Below are 26,828 nucleotides of genomic sequence, written 5' to 3'. Positions count from 1 at the left end.
GAGACCATTCACTTCCTTTCCCCACCCTGCCACCCGCAGCCATCCCCAACTTTGTTCTCAATACCTTCCCTTGGAAGCGCTTCTCTGCATGTGCTTTTCTGTTTCGGTCCCTTTCCTTGGTAAACTTTTCAGCTTGACTTGGAGAGGCATCAGTTCTCCTTAGAGACAGCTCTGTGCAAACACGCTCTGCTTGCTGCCCTCTCCTGCCCGCTCCCGGCTCGCTCCCTGATTCCTCTCTCTTACCCCCACTGCTGGTCACTCCTCACGCATCTCTTCGACTCCCAGTGCTTCCCTACTTCCGACCTTTTCCCCTTGGGCTTTTATTGCTGGGAATGGAAGTGAAAGTTATTCTCAATTAAACCAAAAAGGCCATCACAGTGCAAAGTAATACTGGTTTGTACCCACTCACAGCCAGAAGTACCTCATCACACTGGGATTTGGGATGGCAAAGCAGAACGTTGAGCCAATGCTTTTCTTTTCTTTTTATTAGTGAGGCTTCAGCAGGGAGCATAAGCACCACTTACAACATGTTATGCTTGTTATTGTAAAAAATTTACTGGTTGTTTTTGCTAAGGAAAGAATAGTCCTATAAAATAGCACATACAAGGCATTGCAAATACTAGGAAGCTGTCCCAAAATAAATGTTTTCATGTTTTTACTTATATTCCAGCAATTTCCCATCTCATTTTTTTCATGTCCCTGAATCACGTTGTTCGCTGATACTTTTAAACATTGCACAATGTTTAAGCTCTTTAAGGGAACCATACTTTTGCTAGATACCTGCTTTCCATTTGCAGGTGCTCACTGAAGGATAGCACAGCACTGAAGTGAAAATGGATGTTAACTCAATTTCCCTGTGGTTCCCAGAATAGCTGATTGCTTTGCTACAGACACCGCAGCACAGGACAAGTGGCATGGTTATTTTATTCTTTAAGCCCATTCTTTGAATGCTGCTTCATAAACCTCTTGCCTCATTCCCATATTTCCCCACAGAGGTCTCACTGTTTCCCTAGTAACAGAACAGACTTTGAAATTTGTGAAAGTCTTAAACAGTTGTCACTACATTATATTCAAATATCCCAGAGAGACCAGAGGGAGCACTCAACAGGAAAAACCACGGCATTCTTTGGGTTAGTACTGCTAGGAAATAAGGCAGAAAAGGGTCTGCCATAAATCATTGTGAGAACCCCCCCCCAGAGTGCTGCATCCAGCTCTGGGAGCCCCAGCACAAGATGGACATGGAGCTGCTGGAGCAAGTTCAGAATGTGGCCATGGAGATGCTCAGAGGGCTGGAGCAGCTCTCTTGTGAGGACAGGCTGGGAGAGCTGGGGCTGTTCCCCCTGGAGGAGAAAAAGGATCCAGGGAGACCTTACAGCACCTAAAAGGGGCTACAAAAAGCTGTGACAAGAGCAGTTAGTGCTAGGACAAGGAAGAATCTTTTAAATTGAAAGAGGGCAGGTTTGGATTAGATGAAAGGAAGAAGTTCTTTACTGGGAGGGTGGTGAGGCACTGGCACAGGTTGCCCAGAGAAGCTGTGGATGCCCCACCCCTGGAAGAGTTCATGGTTGGCTGGGACGTTGCACAACCTGGTGTAGGGAAAAGTGTCCCTATGCATGGCAGGGAGATTGGAACTGGATGATCTGCAAGGTTCCTTCCACCCCAAACTGTTCTATGATAAATGTAATCTAGTGCATCCCTGAGCTTTCTGCTACCAGCTTTATCTGAGTGATATTCCCCACTCACAGACTAGAACTGTTCTTTCTTATGAGCTGCAATACCTGATGATCAAGATCAACCAGTTAATTACAGTAATTGCAAAACTAGCTTGATACATTTCTAGTAAGGGGACAAGAAACTGCTAGTTTGAAATACAACTTTATTTTTTTAATCAATATGCAATCTACAAAATGTTATTACAAGATTATCAGCATGATCTCTTTGCACTTATACTGACAAAAGACCCAAATAAAATTATAGTTTCCATTAGGAGTAACAGCACTGCTTCAGAATTATCAAAATTATTGCTAAGAACTACTAACTGCAGCAGTTAGTTACTGTGTTAAGTAACAAAAAGACAAATAAATGCAAAATAGGAGTATAGACACCAATACCGCAGCAAAGAAGTCTTCCAGGTAAAATAAACACAACCAAAAGTAACGTGTGAAAACATGTGTTCAGATGTAAAATGCTTTTGGACAATTAATACAGAATCTGGAGGAAAACAAAGCCAGGAGCATAAGGATGACAGTGGCTTGGTATCAAGCTCAATGGAGTGCATCATCATCCTCATTTCTTGAGAGTTTCTACCCAGGAGCAACAGAACCATTGTTCCCCATCTCTGCAGAGCTTCAGCTGTGGCATCCAGTACTTTTCTTACCCTTTGTGCTCTCTTCTGGTTGGAATAAGCAGACATTGCAGGTTTCTTACTTACTGACATAAAAAATCATCTACAGACCATTACCACTATTTCTTTCTTCTTTTTTTTTTTTTACCTCTCTTTTATTCTTAGAGACTTTGATGATCTCATTTTATCAGTTAAAAGACTTCCAATGACTTCAATGGGTGTTTGAATCCAAAATTACATCAAGTACCATTTACCTGGAGTAATACAATTAGTATGGGAAAGATGAATGCAAAGATAAAGTTTGTCGGTTTCAGCAAATACGACACTTTGTAAGGCAAACACACTATAAAAATAGTTGTTCTCATTGATTTCTGTTTTAAATACAAAATCTCCCAAACCCTGCTGGTCCTTTGTGAAGGAAACACAGATAACATCTAAACACTGCCCTGAAGTAAATGTTAGTGAAATGTCAGCATCTAAACTGACCCAGGCAGTTGGAAGCATTTCAGTGGCGGCAGGCGCGCGCTGCGGGAAGCAGAGATCAGACACGTGTGAAACCTGGCTCCTCACATGATGCCAATACCTCATGGGTTATTTAAAGCTCCAGTCCTTCTGCTAGCTGGACACTGCTTATGCATCACAACAGCTTATAGCAACTCTTCCTCGTCTCCATTGCCCTTCCCAAAATTACAATTAGACTACTTGTAGCTGAGATTTCTAAAGAATTCAGAGCCCATATGTTTGATCAGTATCAGCTGCTGATACTACCAGTAGTAAGGCTAATTTTAAGAAAACTGCAGCTAACATTCATGGGAAATGTTAGCAATGAGTCTTAAAGTTAAGAATATTTGGTCAGTAAGTTATGCTCAAGACAATACAGAAGAAAGGAGAAGCCTGGTTATTTCTGGTTTGGCATGTTGCAATATAATAGGAAGTTAGAATTTGATGTCAGGGGAAAAAAGTCAGACAACCCAAATTTTCTTTCATTAAACTGCAGCCTATTTTTAAATATTCTGACATCAAGGCATATGAACATCAGTGTGAGACTGAACAGGGCAATTATTCAATCTCAGGCTGCACTAATTGTCAAGTTTAAACTGAAAGCCATGTATTAAACAGAGTAACTTTGTTTCAGTGTAGCAGTATTTCTGTGGAGTTAATTCCCTGTTATCCTGATCCAATTCTGATTAAAGTTAATCACAAGTCTTACAAGCCTCAAATGAAAATCCAGGGGTTTGCAACACAGATAAAGCTGTAGCTTGACCTTTTTTTGCTATTGAGTTCAGTAAGTCTGAATGATCATTTGCACCATTACACCTTAATACAATTCTTTAGAAGGAATGGCGACTTATAAGGTGGTCATTCATTATTGAAGCCACTCACTGCAAACAGTAGCTTGTATCTTGAAGGGTCAACACTACACAGGCTCCTTAAACACACCCTGAGACACAGCAGACACCTGAGAGCACAGCAGCAGCCACAGCTTCTGCAGGATCTGTGACACCACCAGGTACCCAATGCCCAGGAGGGGAGTGCTGTGAATAGAGATCCTCAGATGAAAGAGAGATGGAATGGAGATATTCAGGTTCCTCCTTCTTAAAAACAGAAAGATAGGGGCCAGCTGGGTGAGACAGGCTCTGGAGAGCAACCACTGTTAACAGGTTTACTGAATTAGCTGTTTAATGCCAATGAAAACAAGTCAGCCCCAGACAAAGGTAACTGCAGGTAATTGCAATGCATATTTTGCTTCCTCTACCTCACTGAGCAAAGAGGTTAATAAATATTGTAGCTGTAGTACAACCATGGACTTCAGCAAACTGCAGAGCTTGCCACGTCACCAAGTATAAACACTTTGCCCTGGTGGCAACACTGTGCTCCTTAGTTCAGCTGAGCAGAATACAAACCAAAATTAAATATTAATAAAACACACCAAACATGACTTGAAGGTGCTAATGGCTTCTCAAGTCAAAACACAAACAGAGGAGGCAACAGCTGAGACATATTTGGATCACTACTATAGTCCAACGCTTGCTTAGATTTATAACAATATAATCTGCTAATAAAAAGGGATATATAGAGAAGCCCAAATACCATAATAGTCTATTTGGGGTTTTGGCAATGCAATACCCATAAAAAACCTGCCCTCAGGACTTACTGTAGAACCTATTACCCATTTCATTCTCAGATTCTGGATGGGGGGAAAAGTTTATTGTGATGAACTAGGTTCATATTATGGTCTTCTGTTTCTTCAGACTGGTAATTTTCTCTGTGTATATCCCACATATTTCTACTTTTGGGGAATACCATTTATCTGTATTTTTACACAGTGTTCATATAAACAGTTACAAGCTATACAAAATATAAAGTGAGGCAGTGCATTCCTATATTTTTGTTCTCCACTAATTTTAGTTTGAAGTAAGGCTAATTTTAAGAAAACTGCAGCCCCCAAAAAAAAAAAAAGGGTATCATGAGCATTTTTAAAGTTTCAGACATGGAATTACAGCCTGCAGAAAATGGCAAAGGGGATAATGGTTGAAGGGAAGTATTAAAACCTTTCCCTAAAGGCCAATTGTTTGTGGAAAACACAATTAACACATTGACATTAGTGATCAGGCAGCTCAGGCTGCCTGATGAAGCATCTCAGCTTCGTGTCTCTTGTGACAGGCCATTCCTGCATTACTTCCCCATGGAAAATGCCTTCAGAGCCAGGAGCATGAAAACATCTCACTTTCCATGCATGTCTTAAAAGTTACTCAAAGCTACAGCTCCTGCAGTTTCCATACCAACATCTGGAACTTGCATCCTAAAGGAGACACAGAGCAAACAGCAGCAACCAGTCTTTTCTCCAGCTTGTGGGGGAAAGCCTCCTCTGGAGTAAATTCTCCAAGCCTCATCAGATGAAATGGCCCTGGACTGATTTACACTCACTGAGAATCCACCCCTTATCTCACTTGCTGCAGCAGTGAAAAGGAACTGTCTAATGCTGGCACAGAAGCTTCAATCTCATCTGCCATATGGGGTTTTTTGCCCAAGAGATTACTTTGAGTGAACCTAAAAAGTGCTGAGGAGGGAACAGTTGCAGCCACAGAAGAATAAAGAGTATTATTGCAGAGGACCCTTTTTCTCAATGAAATCACCCAATTTCCAACTCATTCATTAAGGCTCTTGTGGAGAATATTATTTGGACTTGTTCTACACACATACATCAAGGGGAGCCAAAACATGAGGGACTTTAGTTTTCAAACAGCACTAAAAAACGCAATTGGTCCTTCTGGACCTTGCACAAGTGCTGATTGATCATGAGCACTCTGGAAGTTTTTATTACCAAATATTAAATGTCCAAGTGACATGAACCTTTTGAGTAGTGCCATTGGGTCTCATTAGGGAGTATGAGATCATTCCCCAGTCACACAACAGGAAAACAATACCTTAGAATCAGTCAGTGAAGTGCTCACATCCTGCTGCTCTGACAAGGAGACCTCACTCATACCAGGACTCCCATGACAGGAAGTTTACTTGAATGCAGGCCAGGCCAATGAGCACTGATTTGCAGACTCAAACCCATAAGCACTAAAAAAAAAGTTCAATGACCGTGTTTACCCTAAACTAGGTCACTGCCCTTCTTCTAACAATAGAATTTCCTATGGAAATTGATTCCTACTAATATCCTGTGACAGTGCCTCCTGTCCTCTTTCATTGCATTAGGCAGTTGCCAGCTTTATCTGGGTCTTCTCCATCAAGCCTAATCCACTTCTTTTCAATTTCAACCTGCAGGTAGAAAACAAAAAACAGCAGGTAGAGTTAGCAAATAATTGGACACGGAAAGTGTGAACTGCAGCAACAGCATGAAAAAAAGCTTTGACACAAAATCAAAATATTTCCAGACCCAACAGATTTCAAAACCACTACTCCCAAAAATAGCTTAAATGAGGAGAAAAAAAAAGCTGTATTCACAGTTCTATTTTTCAGTCTCATCTTTGATCAGACAAGGAATTATTATTTAATGATTCTTTTGCTCAAAGTCATTATCAAAAGTACACGCAAGATATGTTTTGAATAGAAAGCATATTTGCTTTTCAAATACTGTTTGGGGGAGCAGGGAGGGAGAAGAGGAGGAAAACATGGAAAGCATAGCTCTGAGAATACCTGGCAACTGTAAAAAGCTTTCTGAACCACGTGTTTCTGGGGCTGCAGATCGCTCTCTATGCCCAGGGACTTGACTTCTGTTCCTGAGGCACAGGTGTCATGGACAACAAACTGGACAGTAGCAAATGGGTACCAGTCAGATGGTATCTCCTGGTCTGATCCCAGTTCCAGTTTGTAAGACAGGCTGTGTGGATGATCCAAACCTTGGGAAAGAAGAAGAAAACCACCACACCATTAGTGAATTATCTTTTCTTTGTTTGGGTTCATCTCCTAGCAAGAGAGCACAGTTTTACCTTTTATAAACACAGAGCTGTTGTTTGATACAAGGTTATTCTATCTATAATCTTTTGCTATTTGGGCATAAGGTAGCCCCTTGTTCATTTTCTGTCTGCTTCAGCACACTTGTCACAGTCATTGCAATTTTACAAATTAATTTGCACAAGATTTACCAGATCCTTTCAGCTTCTCATTGAGAGGATATTACAAATGTAGGGCTTTGTTGCTAAATTCAAACTATTTGATGGAATCTCAGCTTTCCCTTAAAAATGCATTTCTTACTCTGACAGAAAAATAAAAACTGGAAGGTCCCAGTGTAGTCAAGGCAGAGATGCTGCCCTGTGTCCAATAATCCCCTTTCCAGAGCTCTGTGCTGTAGAAATTTTACTGCAGTGCTTATTTCAAGTACTACAGCTATCTAGTGTACCATCATTTATTACACTATGTCCACAGCAGGAAGATAAAGGTGCAGCTCAGAGTGCTGCTCAAACAAGATACATCCCACCTGCCAGGATAAAGGCTACCTGGAGTCCCTGTCTGCTTGGGAAAAGAACATACCCCATTTCTTAAAAAAATAAAAAAAAAAAAAAATTAAAAAAAAAATAAATAGTACTGCTAGAATAACTGTGATGTCATAAAGCAGAGTCATTAAGGATTTGTGCAGCATATTCTGAATTAGTTTAATCATCCTAGGGATGATCCTAAGGATCACTTGCTTCAGCATTTCTTACATGTGGCAATGATATGGGCAAGCACTTCTCCTGGCACACAGGAACACAGGGTGAAAGCTGCTTCCCAAAGCCACTGGAGTCAGCAGACTGACTGTGTGTGTGAAAGCAAGATGATACAATTTAATATAATGAAAAGAATCCTCTCCAAATTCTTCAGGGCAAAACACAGCAATTCTGCATTTCTCCTTCTCTCCAGGATTTTAATCACCAGCATAGATAACTAACTATGCTTTGGCTGCAGGCAGGGGGGAAAAAATTAAAAAATAAGAAGAAAAAGGATTGCCTGTATTTTGTCAAAGGCAAGCCTGGCAGTGTATATTTGGTTTTCATCCATTACACTGAATGGGATCTCGAAGTTCGGGGAAAAATGTCCCATTCTTTATGCACTGACTTCCCCCAGTGACAGGAATCAATTCCATTCCAGAATGAAGGAAATACTGAAGATGGAGTTAACATTAACTGAGCTTTATCCATCCCCTGGGGAAAATTATGCTAATATTCCACATCCACAGGCTCACAGGCATTTTGTAAGGCAAAAATAAATTAAAAAGCTGCATCTCCATTGCTCCTAGGAGCCTTGGGCTGGGTGCCTGTCTGTGCTGCAGGTTTTCTCTGTAACATGACACAGCCCTCTGGGCACACCTCAGGAGGGTCCTGCAAGGCACTGGAGCACAAAGATCCCCAGTTTGCAAGGAGTGCCATGCCAGGGGCAGGCAGCACGTGGCTGAAGTCTCAGGACAATAACACAAAACACAGAGACAAGTACAACTGTAACATCAGGGACTTTATTATGGAAATAGAGGAGGGCACAAAGTCAGAAATAAGGATTACAGCCACCTGCCAATGTCTTGAGAATGAAACTGGAGCACAGAACAAGCGTGAGGAGGAGCTGGTGTTTCATCACTCATGTGCCCAGGGACAGGCAGATCTCTGCACCTCTGTGATGTGAGCCTTGTCCATGATCTGCTGCTGGTCACCTCTTGCTGTGCCCAAGGCCATTTCTGCTGCACTAACACTCTCTTGGTCCTCAGTGCCTCTTCCAGACTGCCTGGACATGGTGGAATGAGCCTCTGTTGATGTGGACCTCTCCATCCTTGACTCCTCCACCATCCCAGCCACAGGACACCACGAGGAACATCCTGTTCCAGAGCCACACTGAAAGATGTCATCCCATCTGAACTGTGCTCCTTTTGGCTCCCAGGACCTGCTCCCCTTTCCCATGGTGGTGCCAGGATGCAGCTTGGCAACACACAACTTACTTGCCCTGCTCTTTGTGCTGTTTCCTGGGTTGGGCTGCACAGACTCTGCACTCAGCATCCTGGGGAAGACAGCAGGAATGGCAGCACCACGATGGCATGGCATGTCCTGGCCAGGGAAAAGGCCAAGCCCTCTGGGGCTGTGGTTAATCTGAGGAAAAAGGGTTTGCTGCTTGTAGTTAATTTGTGGTAGAAGACAACCAGGATACATCTAAGGGCTTTTGGAGATCAAATTCAGAATCTTCTTTGGGTTTTTGGAGGGGGAGGCTTATGAAGAAACAAATAGCAATGGGAATTGTCTAGCAAATTATTCTGTCTTCTGAGAAATGGAATCCAGATATAATCACGGCTTGGAATTTTCCTGGGCAGATATTGGATGGTAAATGTTGGATAACAGATGTCCCTTTGAGTCCAGGCACAGATGAGCCTGGATACCTCTTGGGCTGTTGCTGAAGGTTACCCTGCTAGGTAGTTACCCTGCTAGACATGGCAGAGTTGTGATTCAGGATTATCCAGAGAAACCTCTGGGTTTATATTCCAGCTGACTGACAGCCATGAGGTGGTCTTGGTGTTGGGATGCAGTGAATTCTGGGCTGCTTCCTTTTCCTTAGATGGCAACCTGCAAAGGCAGAGACAACAGGTTTGGGATTCGGATAAGGACAATGCCTTGGGTCCTCTGGAGCAGATTCCATTGGACCTTTTTGCCTATTCCTAAACCACAGGGTTCCCCCAGCCCATCTGTCACTTGTACCAACACCAATGTCAAAGGGAAGTACTCACCCCTTCACTTGTGGAGAAGTTCTGCCACTGCTGGGCTGTGCTAGGAGCACAGAGCAACTTCTTCCCATCGGCTGTCAGACGACAAAGTGACTGACCAGCATTTTGGAAGACTCTGAACATCCCCCCAGTTTTCATCTAAAACTGAGAAGTTCTTTTTCATCTCTGCTCCATGAAACCACTCCTTCCCAGGCCTTGTGTCACACTGGAGTTAGAAGAAGAAAGAGAGGCTGTGTGTAGAAGATCCTTTTGCAAAAGAAACTGCTATGCTGAAAAAGCCAGGTGTTGGCCAGGAGGAGAGAAAAGCTGGTGCTGTAGAAAGACAGGTGGGTTGGAGCAGGCACAGTGTGCTAAGGTGACAGACATATTCAGAGCCCTGACATATTCAAGATGACACAGTCAAGCCCAGCTATCCAAAATGTGGCCCATCAGGCACTGTCAACACATGAGCACCTGGACTGATGAAATCAAACCACTCCTGAGAGACAACCAGAAAAATCTAGGGAGATTACTGAGCTTTTACTATCTAATTTATGAGACAGAAACCCTGCAGTTTAGGTGTCTATGCAACTTGTTAAGAGTTCTGTGAATTCAGCGATTTTAGTCTGCCCTAATCTGAAAATCTGGCTCTTGTTTCTTAAAAGTATTCCAAACCCTTGCTCTCTGTCTCCAAGGAATACCAATGAAAAAGCCAAAACAAACAAACAAAAGATCAGTAGAACTATTAAACTAGATTCCAAATATCATTTAGAATTCAAAAAGCATTTCAAAAGCAATTAATAATCTAACTTTGCATTTATTAACACAGTTTTGCCCTTTTTCACCTGTGTAAGTAGCATTCAAACAACCTTGATCTGAGAAAGGCTCATGAAACAAAGCAATTTCAGCCAAAATAATGTACTGGGGTTATCTTAGTTATGTAATAATTCTAGTTTTGCCAAAATAGGTCCAGTTCTAAAACTCTTTGAACATAAAAACATAAACAATTACTAAGGACAGATTTACAGACATTAGGGTTGTTAGAAGTTAGTAACTCCTGCAGCTATCTCTAAATGGGAACATTTCTCCAACCTGCTGGGAGAAGTGCTTAGGGAATGGAGGAGTGGGACAGTGCCACCACCAAGCACCAGCTCACTGTGGTGCCAGTGCCAGAAGGAGGTGTCTGGGCAGGGATGGAGCCCACCTGACAAAGCCATGGCTTTGAGTTTCCACCTGGGCAGTTTAGAAAATAAGAAGAGCAGCAGCTGGCGATTCCTGGGAACCACATCACCTCCCACAGCAGAGTCCATGCACAGATGCTGTAACAAGGCTGCCAGCAGCCACAACCTCCCCAAGCTCCAATCTGCTGTCTTGTTTAGTACCTGCTTCCTCAGTGGCTCCATGATGCAGAATGAAATGAGAAATAATCAGCTGAAGAACTGTTGCTTTACACAATGGCTCAAGGATGGAGGATTTTTCCTAGCAGGAAAAATCACAGGGCTCAAATTTACACAGCAAGTGATTAAAGCACAGTGCTTTGCAGTTTAGTCTCTCCCTTGCTCCCTGGGAACTCCCTGGGAAGCAGCTGACACAGCTTCTCCACTGCAAAGTCTGGCCCCAGTACTGTGCTAAAATCATAACATGTTCTGCATTTCCTTACACTAAGCCCCAGTTTCACAAACATAGACTCAATTTGCAGAAATTTCACTGGATCAGCCCTTCAAAGCTTTTAGCTTTTTCCCTTTTTTTCCTTTTTTTAAAATTAATGCTAAAATTCTGACTCCAAATATAATATCTATATTTCTGAATAGGCACAGGCAGCTTTTAAAAGTCTGGAGTTTCTTGCAGCTCCTACTGACTTCACTTGGCCAGCGCTTTTCCAAGAAAACACTTCAGTAGAATCCAGTGGACATTAACATATTTCAATGTCCATAAATGGAGCCACAATATAAATGTAAGCAACCTTTCCTTTTCCCTTCTTTTTTTTTTAAATTTTATTTTAAGAAGCCTTGGACAAAGACTTTCTGAAAGCAAAGTCCTCAGCATATTTTTCCGCCGGCGGTAAACACATTATGAAAGTTTACATATTTCTATTAGTTTGACTGTCTCCAGACTTTTGGCAAGCCTTGGGACAACTCTATTTTTAAACTCTTAACTGTGTACAGAGCACTTGATATAGAGGTTTAAAATTTGACTGGGCAGAATTACTACCAAAACTTTTTTTTCAAACGTATGAACATTTCACGGAGACAAATGATTCTGCAGATCTCAGAATCTGCAGATGTCAGAATCCTCTCAGCTAAAGGAATTATTCAAATGTCAGAAGTTTAAGCTACTGGTGGAAAATAATGTAGAGCTGTGGAATGCCTCAAAAAAAAAGAAAAACCCCAGTTCTTCCTTTCAAATAACTGAAGTCTGAAGTTAATTGTGCACATCAAATCTTCAGGTGAAAGAACTGCAGGAAATTTGTAAGATTTTGAATCTTCTTTAAAATTGCCTAAACTGCTGACTTGATTTTACAGAAGCCTACATTAAATAGCAAAGAGTACTAAAAAATACCCAAACACTCCTGTAAGCCTTGGGAAAACACATGGGTCATAGCAACATGGTGCAAATCTCTGAAACCTGGAGCACAGGACAGGGATTTTGAAGACTCAAAGAATCTTCTTCTGCCTTCTCATTCTCCTACATCTCTCCATCACTCCTCTGCCCTCCCTGTCCATTTTTCAGTCTCCCCAGCCCATGCCCTTCACTTCCCTCCCTCTGTCATTGCTCTTCCCCCACCATTAGTCCTGGCTTAGTAGTAGAATGCCTGAAACTGAGACTTAAGAAGGTAAAATCTTTTCTGGACATTTTAAAGAGGCAGTTAGCCCAGACAGGATAATACAAGACCAGGACAATCCATATGTTAGTAACATACACTTACCCCCTTTTTCAAAAGTACAGATTTTACAGATATTTTACATTAAATGCTTTAACAGATGCCCTTGTCTTACACAGATCCCCAAAGCCTCAGGTACACATAATGCAAAGGATCAAGCAAGGGATCAAATGCCTTCAACTCTGCAGAACTTGAAGCAGGATACTGTATTCCTCAAGATTTTTTATGCCTTTAGAAAAGTAGTATATGCCTTTAGAAAGGTACTGGTAATACAACTAAAAACTGGAATTGTAAACCCAAATATTTATATTTTTTTCTTCTTCAAAAAGTCATATTTTCACCTTTAAATTCAATTAACTACTTCCATATGTGCAATTAAAAACCTAGCTGTTTGTACTGCTCCAAGTTTTCAGTGAGGTACCACCACCAGAAAGAAAAGGGAATAAAGTGGGAGACATTTTTTGTCAGTGCAGTTATTGCCATGAATGTACAATCTCAATGCACAAACCCACGAAAGAGGTAACAGAAACCAGCCTTTGCAAAAGCACAGCACTTCCTACAGCAAATTTAACCACAGCACCTTCTAGTTCTGCATCATACCTACCCTTTCTTAAATGATACTAGAAAGCCAAGACCCAGCAGTGACAATACCACCTTTTCTATTGGCTGTGTGATATTTGGTTAATAAATAATTTTACCAACTTCTGCTTCTCATCCCACCCATTGCCCAGCTGGTACACAGGAAGCATAAACCCTTCCCTCAGCCTTACTGCTACAGACTTGAGGTTCACTCAGAATGATCAGCTCTGCTTCCATGATACCACACACTTAAAATGACTGACAGTACACCTGCCTCCATCAAATAAATTATGAAATCATGGTTTAAAGAAATTGATATGTCTAAAAGATTTTTTTTTTTTTCCTAAAAGATTATTCTGGCTTCTACCAACAGCATCCCACAGATAAAAACCCAAACCATGACAGCTGATGGAGGTACACAAGCACAAACCCAGTGAAGACACACACCCAAGCCCACAGCACAAATTATTTACTTGAATTTTTATCTGGAAGCCTGTCAATCTTCCACACCACGGCCCTGTAGGCACTCTCGTATTTTGCTGTTCCAACCGAGACTTGGATTACGGGGTCAGATTCAACCTCGTGCAAAGCCCCAAGGCATGCTCTCCTATTCATTTTGGCTTTTAGGGACTTCTGCCTTTGCAGGTTCATGGTCCAAAGTGCTTTGATCCACTGTGTGGGAACAGGAAAGCGTATCATAACATTTTCACAGTATTTCACAGAGGGTAAACGTGTGGGGATGTGAGCAGTTGAGGCCATGTTTATGAAAGCCTGAAGTTCAATGTATGCCCCCTGAACCACCACTGCAGCCTTCACAGAAAAGGGAAGGTCTTGCCCATCGTAGCGTGTCCTGAAACGCATCAGTTCCAGTCTGCAGGCGTCCGGGGGTGTAAACTTAATAATCCGTGACTGCTCAAATTCCTGTGCTTTGACACAGTTATGGAAATGGCAGTCGAGAATCTCGATCCACTTCTTGTCCTGCTCCTTCTCAAAGTAACGCTCGTCCCTCTTCTGGAGCTCCAGGTCGTTCAGGGTTAGGAAACACTCAGCACCACCGTTCACAAAACACAGGCAGTAAATGTGTGTGATGACTGCACTTTCTACGAGTTTTCCTTCTGCCTTAGTGACTTTCCCCCAAAAGTTATCCACTATTTCCAGAGTCATTTCTTGCTCTTCATAATTCCTCTTTTGTCTGGAAACAGTAGGAAGCTTCATGAGCTCCTCCTCGACCGCCGCGAGGAAATCGGTGAAGTCGTCATAGTCGGTGGTGCCCAGCTTCAACATCTGCTCCACCTCTGGCTCATGGATCACCTCTACTTTGGGGTGGTACCTCCTCTTCTCTGTGTAAGACACGCACTCGATCTTCACAGTGTGGATTTTCCCTGAGACATTGTAGCTCTCCAGTTTGGGTTCGGACAGCTTGCACTGCGGCTGCAGCTGGAATTCCTTGAAAGGTTTCTCCAGGCCCTTTTCGTAATACATCTGCAACACCCCTCCAGCCAGGACGCTCAGGTAAATGGGGCCCCACTGCCGAGATGACATCATGTTCTTCTTCTCAGGAATCCTCAGCATGAATGGCCACCCATCTGATTTCTGGCTCCTGAAAAGGCTGCGTGGAATGGCAGGGGAGAGCTTGTGCCACGCGTGGGTGCTGGAGATGGGTGGGTTTTCCACGGCCTCACAGCTGTCAGCCTGTAAGTGTTCAAGCCTCTCACAGATGTAACTGAAGGAGCCCTGGTTAAGGCTTTTCTGATCATGACATGTTTCTTTGTTTCTAGGATGACACCCACTCCTGTCAAGTGCTTTGTCCTTCCTGTGCATGCTGGCATTAGCTGGAGATATGCTGAGGGAGCACCCTTCCTTCCAAAAAGGGCTGGAAAAAGCACAGTCACTGTGGAAGTACGGGAAGTGTCCTGGAGCCTGCTCCTCGCAGCTTCCTGGTGGGTTAGGACTTCCTTCATCTGCTGATTTGGAGACCAAAGTCTTACCTGGATTGTCATTAGGTGAGGGGCTCAAAGGAAGGCTGCTCGGTTTCTGTGAGGCCAGGGATGAGCAAATCCCGGGGGATGGAGAAGGGTTAACATTTGATGGCCATTCAGGGATGGGGTAAAGCATGTGAATCCCAGACTTTGGAAAGCAGGGGTTTCCTGGGTAGTCTCTGGTAGGTGTAGTAAGTGGAGAGTTGCTGGGGGGTCCAGGACTCAGGTAGAAATCAACCACAGGAGATGAGAGCGGAGTGCTGCCTGTAGAGGATGACCTACTTGAAGACTCATGAACACTGCACAGGTTGAGCTTAAGGCCATTTGGTCTGGAGCTACTCTGATTGTCAACCAATTTCTGAGGTGACTGGAAGAGAGGCTCATCATCAAAGGTGACCCAGTTTGCTGGATTTGGGGAACACATCTTGTAGGAAAAACTTGAGGCGCTTGCACAACGCATCACCCGCAAGCCATCTATGAAGAAACAACAAACATGATTCAAATCAATCTCAAATCACACAAAGCTGAAATTTGCAAGCAGTTCACAAATCCAGTGTATTTTGTTTTACATGTATAATCTGAGATAGCTGTGTAGAAACTGATAAACTGCCTGTGAATCCCCACTGCTCTCCCAGGCTGGGGATTGAAGGGAGTTCTAAGCTCTACAAGCTGTTCAGAGCATCTGATGTACAGAGCCTCTCAATCAGAGAGAGCAGAATGCCCCACAGCAGTACAGGACTGCTTGAATAATACTTTCAGCCTCATTATATACAACATAATACTATACAGCTTATGCATCATTTCAAATACGGACAGATTTTTCCATACCAGGCATCTGCTCTGGGTAAGGTTTCCCCTCCTTCCCAGCATTTTATTAAGAATGCTGTAGCTGTTTCCAAAAATAGAATCAGGAGGGAGAGAAGGGATTATTTTTTTGATGAAAAGCTGTAGCAACTCAGTGCTGATGGCAAAGGTACACATGCTGCTGTCATCAGGGCAAAAACCTGGATGCCTGTCAGAGCTGGGCAGGAATCCCTTTGCATCAGTTCCTTCAACCCAGGCTTACACTCTTGGAGACTGGACACGTTATAAGGAAGGACTGGAAAGGCGTTAAACTTTTAAACAGACTGGAAAGGCATTAAACTTTTAAACAAGAAGTTAGCCCTAAGGATGAGCAGTACATTCCTGCTGAGGAGTGGACTGCAAGCCTCCACCACAGACAAAATGCTGATGAAACACAAGTCAAGGCCAAGTAACAGCACTCACATCTGCCAAGCACTGAATTGGCTGGTGGCCTGGAAAAAGGACAGGTCTTTAAACCAATTAATAAACTACACTTCATCAAACAAAGTGTCTTTGGTAAAAGGGCTCAGCTGGATGTCCTCTGAGCAGGACTGCAACCAGTAAATCATTAATCTTGCCTTCATGGTTCTAAATTGTGTGCTGAAATTTAAATGCTAGTTGCATCCTCATGCAGGGCATGTTGTCCCCAAAGTTTTTCCTCCCCACTGCTCCTGCCTGATGAGGGAGCAAGCAAAAAATTGCCAGTGCCTGAGGAGGAATGGAGTACAATGAAACAGCAGGGGGGCACATATAAACATGGCTCATTTGATAGAAAGTTACTCTTGTTCTGTCAGAACACATCCACGTTTGCCTGAAAGCACAAGGAAGGCAGAGTTCACATAGACAAAAACCACCTGCATGTACATTACTCTATTAATTAAGGTCAGCTAATGATGACTTGGAGCTATTGCCCTTCATGCACAGAGAGCCACAGTCAGGCTGTTTAATTGCACAGCACTACAGAATCACACAACCATAAAAGCCATTCTTTATCTGTAACACGTAGAGAACAGTTCACTTCTAGACATGCTACAGTTCAGCCAAGTGAAACTTGTGCTACAAGTCTCTATTTCTATCATTACTCCATTATTTCTGGGGCAGTTTGTAGCCAGTAAGAAAGTGCCATAAACTGTGGCACAATCTGCTTACTCTGAGGCTGACCAACAGAGAGCTCTCAGCAGAGGGGGACTCTGGTCCTTCATTAGGTTTTGAACTCTCGACCTTTTTGTTCAGAAAAATATTTGCACTATGCTAGTTATTTTATAAGCACTCTAATCACCACTTACAGAAGGAGAGAGAGAGAAAAGGAGCAAACAAGTACAAATTACTGTCATAGCTCAGACACACACAACTACCAGTGTGTCCTTCACCCACACAATCACTTCATCATAAAGCGCAGCAATGGAAAGAAAAATCACAGCTATTTGGTCTCTGACTTGGTCATCATTTTTTCCTCCCATATCACACCCTTCTCCTCCTCTTCCTCTGGTTGCCACCATGGCTCTTTCAGCATTAATTATCTCTAGAGCTGAAGTTTCAAAGTTTTCAGCCCTTTTTTCAAAGCCTCATTTGTTAAGAGAAGCTAATGTGATGCTGGCTCGGGGTGTGGCTTTTTCCTGGAGCAGCTGGGACACTGGGGCAGCCTGGTAGACAAGAGAACATAAGGAAACAGCCTCAAAGGCTGCCATTAAAAACTCCTCTGGCATTTACAAGAGATAAGGGATGGGCAGAGAGAGGAAAAAAAACCACAATGTGGATGGGAGAGAAGCCTTTCTCTGTGGAGGGGCTCTGGGGATGCTGCCACAACCCTCCAGTGTGACCACAGCCATGCTCAAGGGGCAAATCACACAACACTGAGATGCACTATTGGAAAAGAAATCATAAAACCGGGTGTTTACAATAAAGAACACATTTGCAGACTGTTTCCCTTTCTTGTTAGAAATGGAATTTTTCAGTGTCCTTTATTATTCCCAGATGTTCAGGGGGGTTTTTTCCCCCAAGGTCTGTTACTATTCCCTTTTTAAAATGCGATGTTGCAGATTATTTGGCAGGGGGTTTTTTTTCCCATTACAAAACAAAAAGATGTTTGAACTCCACCTGCCAAACATTTAACTTCAGTCAGTAAGTGTCAATGAAGAAAACCACTTTCCCAGATGGAAAAAAGTGGAAAAAAGCACTTTCCTCTGCAGTCACAATGCCCTCAGTGTACCTGTCAGAGGCTGCAGCTTTCAGGTCTTGTTGCTCTTGCAGTTACATGGGAATTTTTTAAAAGAAAAAAAGATGCTGATGATAACAAAAACACACATGCAACGAGTGTTGAAATAGATAGTGGTTCCCCTACTGTTGCTCAGTGATCCCCAAAAATGACTACTAGGAATGGAGGAAAAAAGCCCAAATGGATTTTTAAAAGCTGATTGGATAATGTCATGCTAATACAAGGAAATGCAACCTCTTGTGTGTTAAGGATAGCACCACTCATCTAGTATTTAAAAAAAAAAAAAAATCAGTCTTATGCTGCTTTACATCACTTGTTCTCTGATTTTTTTACATCTGCACAAAGCAATAAAATAATGCTTTCAATTTCTATTTTGTCCTAAACCATGCTCCAAATTCCTTCCTATGAACTGGGACGTTTTTCCTTGAAATCAAGCTAAAATTCAGGCTTCAGGATAGATGTGTTTTCCCTCCAAAAAGCAAAGGTCCCCCATGGGACCCACATAAATGTAACCCAAATGCTTTGGGTAAAAGGAAAATGATACAAGATACCATTGATCACACATGTTATGGGGCCTGTGACATTTAAATTACAAGCATGTGTGGTATCTTGTTCAGAGAGGAGGCAGGAAATACCATTTTTAGAATATTGAAACTGCCAGTAAAAAAAAGCTGGCTGAAATAACAGTTGATCCTAGGTGCATTAATTCCAGTGAACCCAAAAGTTGCACTTCATTTCAATTCATCCTCTTCTGCCTGAAAACAATCTTCCCATTTATCAGATTAACACACTCCCTCAGCATTTAATGAGCAGTCATTGCAGCTTAATTTCTTCATTTTAATACCTTGAGGATGGAGAGAAGAGAAATCCTATCCTATTATTGAGAGATTTTATAGGCTGTAGCTATCCCTGGGTCCTTTGTTGCTCCAGAAATCCCAGATCAAATCTGCAGCAAAAACACAGCTCAACTTCCATGCCTTGCTGGGGGATATTTTTACCTCTTCCTACACTAATAAATGATTCCCTGCTCACTCTAAGGTGCATCCCAAGGTCTTGGCTTTGGCACTTTTAATCCAGATTAGCAGCTGGGTCCTCAGGGAGCTGCTGTGCCATCAGCAATGTCCCCACCACGCTGTGACAGCACGGCCTCCTGTCACCTCCTTCACAGCAGCAGCACTGAACCAGCACAGTGCACAGCTGCACCCCCAGCACATCTCCCTCTCTTTAGGGGCCTTCCCTAAAATTTGGCACCAATTAAAACCCTCAAGCACGTTCCCTTATGTTTAAACATAAAGGTTCTCTTTTAAAATATTGGAGGAGCGTGGGGTCAGCTGAAGAGGAACGTCAGGGAAACACCTCCCTTCTGCAAAGCACAAAGCAAGGAAATGCAGTGTTTAATGGACAGTGCTGACATTCCCAACACACAGAAAAGCATAATTTTATAAATACATTCCTTACTGCCTCTCTAGCTCCAGAGGCCCTTGCAGCTCCAGAACTGTTAAGCTATACATCCTGTAAACAAATTCTCTTTGTAACACCCAAGCACAAAACTTATGTGTGCCACTGGCTCAGCTGGGTAAACACCAGCCTCATCACTTGCTCCAAGCACAAAAAGAAACCCAGATTCATCTACATACAGTGTGACAAAAGAGTTAAATAATCCCTTCCAAATAAGCTGAGCTCTTCACATGATCTGCTCTGTTTGTGGACAGTGCCTGGCCATTTTTATTTCCACCCTTCCAGAAAAACTATGGACCCCTTACTAATAAAACTACTACTAAAGTCAATTTTATTTCCAGGAGCAAGGTTGTCTGTTGCATACAGGCCATGTAGAAATTTAATGCCAAGCTCTGCATCCTGTGCACACTGTGGTGAAGCTGTCCCACAGCCACACCACGAGTTGCTGCTGTTCTTTCTACAAACACCCAGACAATTCTTCAAGCATTTTGCCACAGAGTGCAAGAGTCCCTCAGGGAGGTACAAATTCTCTGCAGTTTAAGCAATAAAGCACATATGGTATATAAAACACCCTTAATGTTTCTAAGCCCTTGTGATATCCAAGTAAAACATGGCAGATTTATCTCTGTGTTTTACAGCCATATTCTTTGTGTCACTGTTTTGGTTATTACTTAACTCTGCAAAAAAAAAATCTTGAAGCACAACTTCTACATAAAATACTGCTTGATTTATGATGATTTGCCTCAAATTTTACTTTGATATTACATGTGGCTTCACTTCTATTTAACTCTGCTTTTCCTATCCTAGATACACATAAAAAAATCTATCCAGTCTATATGTCTGAAATAAACATAAACAAAAGCCACAGCTGATGGGACCTAGGAATTTCTTGGCATTTTCTTGTATTTGGGACATGAATTAAGCCTCCCACTGCATTACTCATTTTAGAAAATAAGGAACTGGTGTAATAGTCAAAAATACACCAACTTCAAAGTGCAATGTGACCTTTTATTTACATTGCTCACTCTCTGGGGCACAGGCACAGCTGGGAGAAGTTCAGGGCTTGCAGCAAATCTGTTTAATTTGGAATTCCTTACTCTTGGCCCCAAGAGCTGGAGGAATTAAAGCTTTCAGCTTTTGACAGTGTGCACGTCCCCAGAGCAAAGGCAGGCCCAGCTCTTGCAAACACCTCTCGCTGTTGCTTGCTCCTGCCTGAAGGCACAAGCTTGAAAAAATTGACATTTTTAAGGGTATCAACACAACCCATCACAATTCCCAAGCAGAGACAACACTCACTTTCTTTGATAGAGAAAAGGGTTGGTCAGAGGCTAAAACACTCTCTAGTGAGGAGGATGTCACAGGGTTTGGGGTGTGGGGGACTCCCCACCACGAGGTCACAGCGCTGCTGGTCCCTGCACACCAGGGAGACATCTGGGATGCAGCCAGGGAGGGATCCCACAGGCATTGCATGGTGGAGGCCTGAGGAAATTCCAGCTGCCCTGCCTCTTCATGCTTTAAAAGGCTGTGAGCTGATATGAGATTCACAGCAGAGGGAAATCCTATGGGATGCTCCCAAATGGAGAATGAAAGAAAAGCAGCCAGAGCACATCTCTGGTAACCTCTGCTCAGCTGTGCCTGCAGTGGATCATCCCCAAAGGAGTAACTCTCCTTGCTGACAAGAGGAGGAGGTTGGATGGTGAGGATCTTCCAGTGGATGTGAAAATTTAGCACAGCTACTCACAACAATTCCCATCTTTGCCATGGATAATCACTCAAACCTCAGCTGTTAGGCACTGTAAAATAAACTCCTTTTCATGTGCAGATCCATCCTGGGAGTCTTTCCCTAACACTCAGATGTGAAGTCATTCCAAAGCTGCCTCGAAAAGACAACAAAGCCTCATGCATGACTGGTCTGGTGTGTAACTCCATCAGCTTCAGCCACCCTGCCCATAGACACGAGCTGTGATTCCCACACCCTCCCTCGCCCCGCTCCAGCAGTCACATCACCAGGGGTGAGTCACATCAGCTTTGTCCTCCCCTGTTTTCCTAGTGGGGAACAGGAATCAAGGCAGAAAAGCCTGGAGACATTTTACTGGAATTGTCTGTGTGATTTTATGGAGACAAACCAAAGGTATTTCCTAAAGGGATTGAGGGATTTTTACAAATCACGGCCGCACAGCCACCTGGGATCTGCACCCTCATTCCTCTCAAGGGGTTTTTTGCAGAGCTTGTTATCAGGAACATAACTTCCAGAATGAGATCACATAAACTAAACAGAATAAAGTAAAAATAATCATTTAAAACTATATTTAAAAAAAAAAAAAGAAACTAAAAGAGAGATCCAGTGTAAATGCCATCAGGAAAGACACTGGAATGCAGACCTGAAGCTGCAAAAAGCAGCAGAGGTCCTCTGACCCCACAAGCCACCTCTCTCACCTGAGGGGAGCTGTAAGGTTTCTTTCAGCAGGTCCTTCACTACCTGCTGTGACTCAGCCCATGTCCAGACACCCTACAGAACACACCAAGCAGGGAATGGAGCAGCGTGGAGAAAGAACTCAGGCAAAAATCAGCCTCCAGCTACCAAACATCCAAGGCTCACAGCTTGCAGCAAGCACTTTCTAAAATTTAAAAATCCAGCTTTCCCAAGCCACAGCTACATGTAACTGCTTTGTTTCAGGGAGATGAAATAACATCTTATATCACACCACAAACTGCATAATTCTGGTACATAAAGAAGAGCCCTGGGTACACTTAGAACCTGTTTGGTTTTCCTTTTAACATAACCAAAGTGATAAAAACCACATTTGTCTCTGGCATATGTGCAAGAATAGCAAACAGCAGTACCCAGCACGAGTCTGAGCATCTTTCTTGAGTACATCAGTTCTAAGTTCTCAGTCAGTTCCTGCAGATGACATCCCAGCATTTTCCTGTTTTCTGGGCAGATTCCCCACCTCAGGAGGTGACAGACTGTCCCAGGTGTCACCAACACAGGTCTAGTGGCCCGTGGTTCTGTGCATCTTTGTGCTCCAGGCTGGAACAGGGAAGCCAGGACAGGGGGCACCCCTGCTCATGCTCCATTTTCTGGCAAATGGGATGGCCAGGAAAACCCTCAGGAAGACACAGTCTGCTATCAAACACAGTAGCAACAGTTTTACCAGCTCAAATTATCGCTGGATTAAAGCCTGAGAACCACAAAATGGTTCGCTATGTTTTAGTGAGCATCTTTAACAGAAAAAGCTTGTTTTTCCTAGAAGAAATAACAAAAAGCCTGATAAAATCAGTATTAACTACTCAGAGTTTTTATTCTCTTCCTTTCTGGGTATCACAGTGCCTTGTGTGCAAGAGGTGACTGCAAAGTGTGATGCAAGACATGATTGCATCTTCTCAAAGCAAAGCAGTTACACATAGCAGTGTATTGTGAAAACTCCTTTGTTTTCTTTAATGTTAGAAAGTGCTCACTGCAAACCTGTGACCCTTAAAAAGTTTTTTAGCTGGAGGTTGGTTTTTGATCTGTGCTGTTCCACTTAATTTCTTCCCATTATCTGCATAGACAAGATAAATAAATCATATTTAATTCACTTAATTCACTGTCACGTTCCTGTCACAGGGCCCACTCACATTCAGCTCCCTGGGCTAGTCCTGCTTCATCCTCTGAATCACACTCCTCTTCAGCATCACCAGAGCCATGGCACAGCTCACACTCCATAGGCACATTTGGGAGAGCCAAGGGACAGCAGGGGTTCATGTAAACTGTTTATTGACACCAGCTGCCATTTCACTGTACAGAAGTTTTGTTGGGCTCTTTTAATAATAATAAAAAAAAAATGCTCTGGCCTAGAAGAGACAGGAAAATAAATCTATTTTTATTTGCAGTACTTCTGCAGGTCACTAAGTTAATGGAATGTTACTCCATCTACTGAAGCAATTTTTTAAACTGTGTTTAGGAAACATGTTTTTATTAGGAAAGCATGCACATCCCACAGAAATGCTCTGGTCACAGCAGCTCTGCACAGGGCTCTGGCAAGTGCTTTAACATCCCAAACCTCTCCCTCTCTTCTCCCTGTGCGCAGAGACAGAGATTTATAATGGACTAAGAAGCAGCAGAAATGCAGTTATGGGTGGATGGGTGGCTGTCCCCCTTCTGTAATAGCAGCAGCTTTTTTTTTTTTTTTTAGGATTAAGCAGCTCTCTGGATTAAAAAAAAAAAAAAAAAAAAAAAGCCTGAGTACTTTGGCACACAGATCACATATCAAAATATTAAGCTGGCTGTGGACAGAAAAAAGTTTAAGTCTGGTCCTCTGCTAGTGTTTGCAGTGTCCAAGGGAAGGGAGGGATGAAATGCCACAAAGAATACACAGCACAAAAGAACACTTCAAAACTCTTGCCACTAATCTCAGAGTGAGTAATAAAAGGCAGGGAAGCTGACAGAAATACTGTATTTAGGAAAATCACTGAACAGCATAACAGTCTTTTTTTTTTTTTTTTTTACTTTAGTTTTAGTTCTGAGTCAGTTTTTATATCTGCCCTTGAAACTGCCTCATGCTTTAGTGCCCAACAAACACATGGCAATACCTTCCTGGGGTATAACCCATGACATAAGATTTGTCTTCTAGACATGAAAAGTACTGTCTGGCAGCTGTCAGGAACATTTTCTGGCAGAGCAGCTCTCACCTGATCCATGGGATCTTCCTCCCCTTCTCCCTGCTTTCAGGCCTTACAGGAATACCAGCACTAAGGATGTGCTGATTAAATCCTCGTTTGTTTGGATACAAGTACTGTTAATAGCAACTGATGACAGTCATGTCAGAAAGTGTAATTCCTAACACAGACACCAAAAAAAGCCTCATTTGGGTTCCTCTCCAAAAGCCTTTTAAGACAGACACGTGGGCAGCTGAGGCAGAAGACATGAGGTTATATTTATACCAACCAAAGCCAGAAGAAAAGGAGTGGTGGACTAGAGGGATCTTGTTTACCCAAACACAAAGCCAAACACTGCCCAGGATAGTGCATCTCTGTTTTCATGCTGGAGTTAATGTCCACACACAGATTAACTTACAAACCTACACTAACCTGCTAGTCAGAGATCATCAACAAGCTGGGCCATTTACAAACCCCAAAAACTTTCGAAGTGATAGAAAACAACACTTACTGCATATTCATGAGGGAGAAGGAAAACAATCGAAGCCGAGCATGAAGCAAGGACCTGATACGTGCCTTGGGGCAGCTTTTCCCAGGGGTGTAATTCACAATTCCAGCATCAGGTAAATACAATCTCTGGCCCGGTGAAACAAATTACTCTTAAGCTCAGCCACAGCTGGTTACAGAGCACAGGGCTGAGTTCTCCTCCTCTCACAGACAGAGGCAAGGAGGCAGCTGATCCTTCCTCACAGCATTTTCTCCCATTGCACAAATCAGACAGCATAAACTGATCTCTTCAGCTGCTGCTTTTTCTCCTTTCACAGCTACAGAAGAGTCTCAGTCCCCAGACAGGGCAAAGCGAGTTAACACCAAAATGAACAGTTCATGTTTAAAAGCCTCAGGCTCCAGAACTTCTGTTCCCTCCTCCCCGGTCAGTCGTTACCACCCTCCCAAAAAAAAGCTAAGTCCTGTTTGCAGAGAAATCAGTCAGGGTTTCTCCACCTCACAGCAAAAACACCGGGGAAGCATAGAATTGTGTAACTTTCGTTTGGGTCCGGAGCACAGCTTAGTCAGCAGTTTTCTCAGCACCCTTTTTTCCCACAAATATCAGAACAGCTACACCTTAAAAAAAAAATAAATAAAACCCTTACTGCAAAGCCCCTCTTCCGTGATCACTTACCTAAAGCCAGAAAGGGGGTATTTTCCTCATCTTTTTTTCTCGTTTACACTATCCTTAAAGCTCCATCCCCGGGGTCTGCACTAGGGGGACTCGTGGTCAGCGCAGTTCAAACACCCCAGCCCTGTGCAGCACATCCTCCGCATCCGCTCCGGGCGTTTTCCCAAAGCCCCCGCTGGATTTCTGGGAGAGATTCCTGCAGCCACGCTTTCAAACACCCTGACCCTACGTGCATACTTCAACATCAGCAGCCGAACCACTAAGAAAACATGAGAAAGGCTCCAGGAATTCAATTCACTTCGAGTATTAAAGAAAAACACTCCTCGCCTGCCCCAGTCTCCTCCCCAGCAAGGCTGAAGTCATGGGAATGCGATCCCGTAGGATGCCCGGCACACAAATCCTCCCGATTTCCGCCGTGATTTAAAGCCCCTGGGCAAAACCATCCCCTTTTCACCACTTGTACTGGAAAAGAGCAAAGGAAGGGGGGGAAAGAGAAAGGAGAAAAGGGAAAAGAGAGGAGAGGAGAGGAGAGGAGAGGAGAGGAGAGGAGAGGAGAGGAGAGGAGAGGAGAGGAGAGGAGAGGAGAGAACAAGATGGGGGAAAAGAAGAAATTTGGGAAAAAAAAAAAAAGAGAAAGGAGCAAAATATTTGTTAAACGCATCATGTTCTTACACCAAAACAAAAGAGCCCCATCCGCCGGCCCGTTCCAAGGCAGAACTTCGTGGCTGCGCCTCAACTACCGGGAAAATTCCACTTCGGACGGAGTCCCCGCCGTGCCCCGCTGCTCTGGCGCGGCTGCCCCGGCTCAGAGCCGCTCCTTGCCCGCTCCTCGCCCGCTCCGGTCCCCGCCCGCCGCCGGGAGCGCAGCAGCGGCCGGGCCGGGCCGGGCCGGGCCGGGCCGGGGGCGGTGGCCGGGCCAGGCCCCGCCCGGCGCATCCCGCCCGAGCATCCCGCGGGAAAGGCCGGGCAGCCCCGGCTGCCAGCGCCGGCAAAGCCGCTCCGGGGATGGGAGATCCCCCGAGGCTCGGGAAATGTCTGGATAACCAACAGGGTTGTACGGCTGTGGTACCTTAAGCGTCCTTCTCGCACATTCCCCTCTCCGTGCACCTCGCAGAGGGGCAGAAGGACTGCTCCCAAAGGCCGGAGCACACACGGATGGAATGAGGAGGATGAAGAGGGGGAAACCACCTACAAAATCCTCCAGAGCGTTCCCAGGGACTGCAAACACCCAAACTGCCCATCTGAAAGGGTTTCAAGTAGTTGGGACAGCTCATGTGGAGCAGCGAGCTCCAGTTTCTTGTGTAATCCATCCAAAATTCTTTGTGAAGCATTAAATATCCATTTCAGCTCCACTGCTTTGCAGTTTTTGCAATTTCCCTTCTATTTTAACAAGGAAGGACCTCTTTCTGCAAACTGGTTTCTTTTGTCCCATTTATCTCCTCTGTAAAGTTTTCTTATGTTTTCTGTGAAAATGAAGCAATTCTACCTCTTTATTTTATGCCTGGGGAGTACCATTCAGGCTCTGTCTGCACTTACAATAGAAGTGTTC

At 43.6% G+C, this 26,828-nt stretch overlaps 1 protein-coding gene across 2 annotated transcripts; it reads right to left on the bottom strand.

Annotated features, from left to right (window-relative positions):
- Nucleotides 1–1,859: 1,859 nt before the first annotated feature.
- STON1 (stonin 1) lies at nucleotides 1,860–26,165 on the bottom strand. Of its 2 annotated transcripts, XM_077176052.1 has the most exons (5): nucleotides 25,952–26,165; nucleotides 25,283–25,538; nucleotides 13,443–15,422; nucleotides 6,491–6,693; nucleotides 1,860–6,112 (listed from the first exon to the last, which is right to left on the bottom strand). In XM_077176052.1, the coding sequence occupies exons 3-5, from the start codon at nucleotides 15,406–15,408 to the stop codon at nucleotides 6,038–6,040; spliced, it is 2,244 nt and encodes a 747-aa protein (XP_077032167.1). In that variant the 5' UTR covers nucleotides 15,409–15,422; nucleotides 25,283–25,538; nucleotides 25,952–26,165; the 3' UTR covers nucleotides 1,860–6,037. The 2 variants fall into 2 exon arrangements, with proteins under 2 accessions (XP_077032167.1, XP_077032166.1); XM_077176051.1 differs by lacking the exon at nucleotides 25,283–25,538 and having other exon boundaries at nucleotides 25,952–26,164.
- Between the last annotated feature and the right edge of the window lie 663 nt (nucleotides 26,166–26,828).

The sequence above is a fragment of the Agelaius phoeniceus genome, chromosome 3 (genome assembly GCF_051311805.1).
Source record: "Agelaius phoeniceus isolate bAgePho1 chromosome 3, bAgePho1.hap1, whole genome shotgun sequence".
Taxonomy (NCBI): Eukaryota; Metazoa; Chordata; class Aves; order Passeriformes; family Icteridae; genus Agelaius; species Agelaius phoeniceus.
The sequence above is the reverse complement of the archived record's forward strand: the minus strand, read 5'-3'. Positions and strand labels throughout refer to the sequence as shown.

Coding starts and splice junctions, on each gene's coding strand:
- STON1 (XM_077176052.1), bottom strand. CDS start 15,408: ATGCGTTGTGCAAGCGCCTCAAGTTTTTCCTACAAGATGTGTTCCCCA. Junction 6,694..13,442: donor GCTTCCAGATAAAAATTCAA/GTAAATAATTTG, acceptor TTCTTTCCCAAG/GTTTGGATCATCCACACAGC. Junction 6,113..6,490: donor AAGCTTTTTACAGTTGCCAG/GTATTCTCAGAG, acceptor TTCTACCTGCAG/GTTGAAATTGAAAAGAAGTG.